Below are 7,678 nucleotides of genomic sequence, written 5' to 3'. Positions count from 1 at the left end.
TCTGCGTTGCGGGGAAAGTGTTCACCTTGGAACATGTGATGGAGGCATCTTTTCCGGGGAGGGGGGCACATGAGTGTGGATTTGATGCCAAAGTGCCCCTTGGCACATGTACCAAAGATGGTGGCGGTGGGAGCAAGAAGCCATCCAGCTATGTCTTCATTCATACATTACAAGGTATTTAACTTTGCTTAGTGCTTAAAACCATATGGCTTGTGGATTGAGCAGACGCTTTGTGTGCGTGTGTGTGTGTGTGTGTGTGTGTGTGTGGTTCCTGAAAATTCAGCAGCTTTCCCACCCCAACAGCATTTCAGTTCCTTGATGGAACAAGTGACTATGTATGAAGGAGAGAAGGAAGATCATTAAAACATAATCGTACAGTTTGTCAGAACAAAGATTACATCTGATCACTTTGTGGTAGTAAAAAATCCATCGCTGGGAGGAGGGGTGGGTGACTGGGACATTAATTAGAAAATGGAAAACGGAACTGTGAACAAATCTGGGCCAACTGACAGCCACCGTGACCCAGCACTCTGGGGATCCACAAGTTCCGCTGTATTCCGCCACACTCACATTGCCCCCCCCCAAGAAGCATTTCCTCAAGAATCGTCTTGCCTTCCTTTGCCGATATTGAAAAGCAAGGAAATGGAAACACCCGCATTCTTTTTTTCTTTTTTTTATTGGGCGCGGGAGGCATGGGCGTAGCCAGGATATTTTTTTTGCGGGGGGAGGAGGAGTTTGTTAAGAGAGGCAGGGCTTTTGTTAAGGGGGCCGAACCAACGTGTTTGGTCAGTTAAGTTTTTCTGTTGCCCTCCTCTACCCCCCCTGGCTACGCCCATGACTGGAAATGCCTTTGCCCCCAAATCTGCTCCTCCTCTCCACTCTCCTCTTCCGACAGCCATTACATCCCCTAAACTCCATCAAAAACCATTTCCAGCTTCCCTTTAATGTTCCAAGCTACCTGTGGATTTCACATCCCTTAGCATTTCCCTTCTATCTCCTCTTCTACATCGCCTGGATTTTATTCCGTGTCTTTCCAACTTTCGTCTAGTGCGCCCTTCCTTGCCTGGAACCGCACCCCCAATTGGGCGGCGCCAGAGGGGAGAAGCCCCACAAACAAGGAGCTAATTCCCACTTGTCCCCCATTTCTGCATTTCTATAATTATAAAGCTGTTATTTTCCTTTCTCACCCACCTAGAAATATACTTTGCCCCTACTGCGCCGGCCCCTCAGAATTTTTTTCCTGGCTCCCTTCTTTGAAATAATAATAATAATAATAATGGTCCTGGATCCCAACTCTCGGGAAGAAAGCGTGCCAGGTCGCCCACTGGGGGTCCAAACGACCCCTTACCCTTGTCAGTTGCCGCACCATCCCATCAGATCTCCTCTCCGGTCCAAAAGAAGCGGCAGAGGAGTCCTTCGTTGCAAGTCAGCGGTGATAATAACTGAAGAGTGCCAGTTATATGGCCTCGACGTGCGCCCGCTCCTTAGTTTCTCTAGAGAAGACCGACTCAGGAGCTGCCTTCAGCCTGAAAGAAATGTCTCCCTGCCTCTTCTCTTCCGCCTTCCAGCCTGCCTTGGGAGCGCGCAGCTATGGACTTCCGAGTGCTCTCCATCCTTGGATGGACGGCGCCCCCGCCTCGCCCTAGCTGGCCCCGCGGCCCTCCAGCAGCTCGGTCATGAAGGAGATGTAGACTATAGCTAAGCGCAGCGTCTCGATCCTGGAGAGGCGCTTCTCGTAGGCGAAGGTGGGCACCTTCCTGCGCAGTTGGTCGAAGGCTTCGTTGAGGTTGAACATCCTCTTCCTCTCCCGCACGTTGGCCGCCTGGCGCTGGGTGTGCGTGATGAGGCGCTTGCGCTTGGGTCTGCTCAGGAAAGCGGCCCTCCTCAGCCCTCCATCTGGCCCCCGTTCTCTTTCCTCCTCCCCCTCCTCCTCGTCTTCTTCTTCCACCTCGGGGTCTTCCTCACCCATGCGGAGCAGTCCTCCGGAGGCAGTAGAGGACCTTTGGCCAAAGGGAGCGCCGGAGGGGAATGCGTAGAGATCCAAAGGGGCCGCCGCCAGTCGGGGAAGCCCTTCGGTGCTGAGATCGGCCAACAGGTCCAGCATGGATGGGGTCCCCAGCCTTCCTTCGTGGTGGTGGTGAGGGGGCCATTCGCTGGAGGTGGAGGATGTGCTGGGACTAGTGGTGGCGGAGGTCATAGTGACTTGAGTCGTCCTCTGACGCTTATAGCCCCGACGGGAAGGCGCTGCTGGTGGTGATGATGGTCGTGGTGGGCATTAATATTTATAACCCTGGAGGATCACCGGATTAAGGGCTTGGAGGAGGCTGGCCAGAGGGGCGAGGCTGATGCGAAGCGACAGGCGAGGCTGTCGGAGACACAGGAGCCGTGCCAGAGGCGAGTTGCCGCCGGGGACGAGGCAGCCCTTGCCCCAGAGATGAGGCCGCCAGTTCCTTCTTGGCAACAGCCCCGCTCAGCCACCTGGGGAGAGACCCTTTTCATCCCCATCTGCAGCCGCGACCAAAGGATTTTCAGCCTGGAAAGAGCCGGGGAGGGGTGGTGGAGGGAGGTAGGGAGGGACACTGGGCCTGTGCTGTGTGTGTGTGTGTGTGTGTGTGTGTGTGTGTGTGTGTAGACCCAGGGAGGGGGGGGAGAGAGAAGAAGCCTTTTCAATGGATGTCACAGACAAGCGCAGGGATGCTTTTAATGATGCCCTGAAGAGCGAACTTGCCTGCCAAGGGTCACGGGGGGAATGTTTGCCCCGTATCCCAGCGCAATGGCAGATGAATGGTAAGGCCTCCATTAGCCTAAGTAAGCATAGTTGGGGAGGTGGTGGTGAGGGGAGAGAGGGAGGGAGGAGACCCTCCATTGCATTCCCAGTGGTAACTCTGGGACTCGTTGCTCAAACATCCCACCCCTCTCCTGGCATAAGTGTGCAAACAGCTCTCTGCTCAGTAGGGCTTATAAAGGCAGGCCTGGCGGGGGGAGAGACACCCGAGAGAGTCTCCAGGGGTCTCCGAACACTTTTTAGGTGCCTCTTAGCAGCAGTCTCGGCTGAGAAATTGAGACATAATAATGAATCATAATAGGGACTGCCCTCCGCTTGTTGGAGGCTACAGGGGACTATTCTTCAGCGACATCCATATTTATTGTGAGGAAGCATTTTATTTGTTTGTATTGTATTTACACCCCATCTTTTTCTCCAAGGAGCTCACGGTGGTGGACATGGTTCTGCCCCGCCCCATTTAACAACCTTGTGAGGAACGTTAGATAAAGAAGCAGTGAATGGCTGAAGGACAGCCAGTGAGGACCTGAACTCTGGTCTCCCAAAGTCTTAGTCTCTAACCATTACAGCATATTGGCTCAGCTGCAGGAAATGCTCTAAAAAGACACTGGAGGACTTCGGGATTTTGATGATTTTTTGTATTTTCTTCTTCCTCATTTCGTTTTGCAAATAGCTAGCAGCAAGTACTTTACGTGACTCTCCCTCCACACCTTAAATCTTTATAGCACTTACAATAGTCATGGCTTTTCCCAAATAAGCTTGGGAACAGTAATTTGCCAAGGGGGCTGAGAGTTGTTAGATGACTCCCCACAGAGCTACATTCCCAGCGTCTTTAACAAACTACAGTTCCCAGGATTCCTGGGGGGGGGGATGGAATCACCATGGTTAAAGTGCTATTAAGAGAGCTTTATATGTATGGGGCGGATGTGACCTCTGCGACCAACCTCTACCGAAACTTGAAATAGCACCCCTGATGAGCTGTGAGCTTTTCATTTCCTATTCCAGAACAAAACCTGGGCTTTACTGCTTTTAGCAGCGGCCGCGGGGTGCTGTGGTTATTAGCAAGCAAATACTAGTTTGTTGCCCTCCTACAGCCCAGTACGTTCCCATGAAACGGGGCATTAGATCTTAAATGCGACACCAGCGAAAGTTTACTCTCTGTCAGGTGCGTGCTCACCTTTCCAATACCATCTGGTTGCTGATGTCTAAACTGGCCTCCTGATTTTTTTCTTCCCAATCCCTTCTTCAGCTGGAATGTTATTGCCTAACTCACCCAAAAGCTATTATTAGTTCCTCCTACTGCAGGTACTTTAATTGAAACGAATGTTTTGGCTCTCTTTGAGCCCAGGATGAATGAAGACGACGACGACGACAATAACAACAGCCCTTCGCTTTGGAAGATTTTCTTTCAACTATCCTCAAAGAAAGAGCATCGCTTTTGTTTGACTGCAGGTCAGTAAACATTCCCCACCGAGCACAAAAATCGACCCTGTTTGTTGCAGGCTGGGCAGCAGCTGCCGCGATTAAACCAGCCTTTGCAGCGGGGAAACGAGGGGAGAAAGATTAGTCCTCCTTGACTCCTTTTCAAGGCGAGGCAAACAGATCTGCCCTTCTTCGCTTTCCTTAACATATTGAAAATGAACAATCTGGTCCATCTCTGATGCAGGCAATCCCTGGAGAATGATATTACAGTTTAGCTCGGAGAGAACATCCTTCTGACGGAGACTGTGGATACAAAGGTCCTGTTAAGTACATTGGACAGCTCCCGGAACTCAGCGTCCTCCAAGGCGGATGCAACAGGTAAACAACATTTGGCTACGGCACAGTCGGGTTATCTTGCTCTCCTTCCCCACTTCTTCAAACGATTCTTTAATCATATAGAAACAGTTTGTCCTTGGGCAACATCTTGTTAAGCTAGGTATAAACATGAATAATTTCATCATATAATTTCATGAGTTTACTAGAGGATTTTTGTTTGTTTGTTTGAGGTGGCATTCCAGCTTGATTCTGTTTGTGAGAGTGTTAAGTGTTTCATCAAAAATAAATACATCTTAATGCCATTTATTTTGTACAGGTATCATTAATTTCTAGTGATCAGTATTCTGACATTTTTGAGTATCATATATTGGGGCGGGAATAGACAAGTATGCAACAGAGTAAAACCAAGGCTTGTTAACAATTGTTGAATAACAATACAGAATTATAAATGTCTGGACAGCTTTATTTTAGAAAAAGTGGAGCTATCGGTGATATTTTGTTAAAACCATCACCGATGTATTTGCTTTGGAACTCTTTAAATAAAAATAAATAAATCATTATTTTTTTTACTCCTAAAAGCATAGAAGTGTAAACTGGCCTAACGGAATTTATGACCATACACAATTATTTCTCAATATGTGTTTACTTTGCAACACTATAACAACAGGTTGTGATAAAGGAGTGGTTATAGAGCACATTAAGAGCTTCACTTTCACTGGAAACTCACTTTGATCAGAAGCAGTGGCAAGAGATAAGATTGTATTTACTAGTTGCATTTAAAAGAGAAAAAAGAAAAAGAAAACTGTGCATGGGATCTCAAGCGGCTGTTGTTCAAATCTTATTTCAAGAGGAACAGTGCAATGCTATGCAAATATACCCAGAAGTAAGTTCCATTGAGTTCAATGGGGCTTAATCCTAAGAAAGTCTGCATAGGACCATAGCACCAGTTACAAAGTTATTAAGGCCCAGAACATAGCTGATAGTCACAACTGGTATTCAACAAATGACTGTCACACCATAATTTGTCTTCTATAGCAAGAAATAGAGACCAGAGAAGCTGCCATTCACTATGGGTTAGTCACATTGTTCCTTAGTAAAACAGAAAGTTGTTTGATACTAAAACAGACCATTGGTTCCCTCTATCTCAGTGTTGTTTGCATTGACCAGCAGTGACTCTATCCCTAAAAGGAGATCACTTCATACCAAGCATTGGTTTTGTATGTGGGCCAAATAATAAGGTGAATCAAGGTCATTCAAGGGTCTTTCCCCCCCTCTTGGGTAAAAGTACAATGTCAATACATACCAGTAAGAAATAACTATTCTGAATGACAAACAGTGGGGCAGTGCATCAACAAGTAGGTTAATTAGTTTCAGCTAAATGAATACTGGGGCCATTTTGGGCAGGGGCTAAAAAGTGAAGTTTAGTGGTTTCCTGGTTATCAAACAGGCTTCCTAGACAGGTTCACCTGGCACCAGCTTGAAGGCCAGTTGAATATCTTCTTGTTTATTCAGTCCTGTTGAATAACTTAAGTAGTCTGGGCACCCAGCCTTCCTGGGTGTCCATGGTTCAATTAAAGCCTAGCAGAAGACATCATGAGTAGTGATTGCTATTCAGAGCTTGGAAATTTGGTGTCAACCATTGCCACTTGCATTTGCAAGAAGTTAATCCAGTTCTGACAACGAGTTAATATGTGAACAGCAGCAATTTCTGTCTCCCTTTCTGTTTCGATCTGAATTCTACAACATCCCTAATCATGACGTGAAGCAACATCTTCCATGGGACTTCTTCAAACCAGAAAGCTCAGGCAGCCTGGGAGGCTGTAGAGTGCTGGAAGTAAAAGTCTGCTAGAAAGAAAATCACATAGACCACACACATCACCCCCTGGTCACTTTGCAATGGTAGATTGAGCTCAGAAGCTGCCACTTACCAAAATTTCTGGGTCTGGTGACTTCTGTTTCAGTGTATCTGAAGAAGTGTGCATGCACTCGAAAGCTCATACCAAGAACAAACTTAGTTGGTCTCTAAAGTGCTACTGGAAGGATTTATTATTATTATTATTATTATTATTATTATTATTATTATTATTATTTTGGCTATGGCAGACCAACACGGCTTCCTACCAGTAACCAAAATTTCAAAGCAACTTTAATTTGGCAAAATAATAAAATAAAATAAACGGAAGCTTCTTTCAGAGAGGAAGAAAACTTCTGAGAAACTGGAGGCCAAGATTTTGGCACAGCACTCCTCTTCCCTGGTGTCCAGCAGATAAAGTCTTTCTGGTTACATTAATCTTGCAGATGGGGAAATCTGTTGCAGAGGGTACCATAGATCATCCTTTTCAACATGAATAAGGTGCAACATGGATCCATTCTGGTCTATCATGTTGCCACAATCATAACTGCATTAGCCCTTTGTAAACACTGGGGCTGTAGGCTACGTCTCTAGCCGGTGCTTTCAAACTTGAGTGAGCAGGTGCAGGCCTGTCCACGGCTATTGCTCTCAGCAGACTCAACCTTGGAGTCTTGAGCAAAGGGCTTCATTTCACTGCTTCAGAGCCGCAGATGCGACCTTGTCATTGCCATTTGTCACACATTTTTGGCTGCTCTTTTATCTTACTGTAGCCTCATCTCCCAGCCGCTTGCACTAGATGGAGAGCCCAGGAACAAAGCTCAGTGTCAATCTGCAATAAGCAGAGGTGAAGTCCCACAGGGAAAATCATACATGCATTTAAATACTCCGACAAGCTAACCCTTCTCAGCTGCGCAAGAGTTATGCTGTTTGGGAAAGCTGACAGTGTACTACTGCCAAAATTTCTGCTACATCCGTCTTGGCCTTATCTTTAGGTGGCTGTGCAAATTGTCATAAATCCAGAGAGAGAGAGAGAGAGAGAGAGAGAGAGAGAGAGAGAGAGAGAGAGAGAATGAAACACACAGACACATTCAGTGCCTAGTTGCTGCTTATTAGCAGCAATTAGATCTTAGGAACATTTAGCTGAGAAATGCTTCCTTCCCCTTTATTCAACACTATGAATTTCACTTGTTTTGTGAAATTAATAACCTGGAAGCAAGGAAGCAAATGAAAAATGTTAAGTATGTAGAGATGCACATTCTGGGCAAAATGCAATAAATTTTCATATC

The 7,678-nt window shown here is 46.7% G+C and overlaps 1 protein-coding gene across 1 annotated transcript; it reads right to left on the bottom strand.

Annotated features, from left to right (window-relative positions):
• Nucleotides 1-1,320: 1,320 nt before the first annotated feature.
• Nucleotides 1,321-2,538, bottom strand: FERD3L (Fer3 like bHLH transcription factor). Its single transcript, XM_033165558.1, has one exon. The coding sequence runs from the start codon at nt 2,195-2,197 to the stop codon at nt 1,643-1,645; it is 555 nt and encodes a 184-aa protein (XP_033021449.1). The 5' UTR covers nt 2,198-2,538; the 3' UTR covers nt 1,321-1,642.
• Nucleotides 2,539-7,678: the final 5,140 nt, after the last annotated feature.

Source organism: Lacerta agilis, chromosome 12 (assembly GCF_009819535.1).
Source record: "Lacerta agilis isolate rLacAgi1 chromosome 12, rLacAgi1.pri, whole genome shotgun sequence".
NCBI classification, from domain to species: Eukaryota; Metazoa; Chordata; class Lepidosauria; order Squamata; family Lacertidae; genus Lacerta; species Lacerta agilis.
Note: the sequence above shows the minus strand (reverse complement) of the source record. Positions and strands in the feature narration are given on the sequence as shown.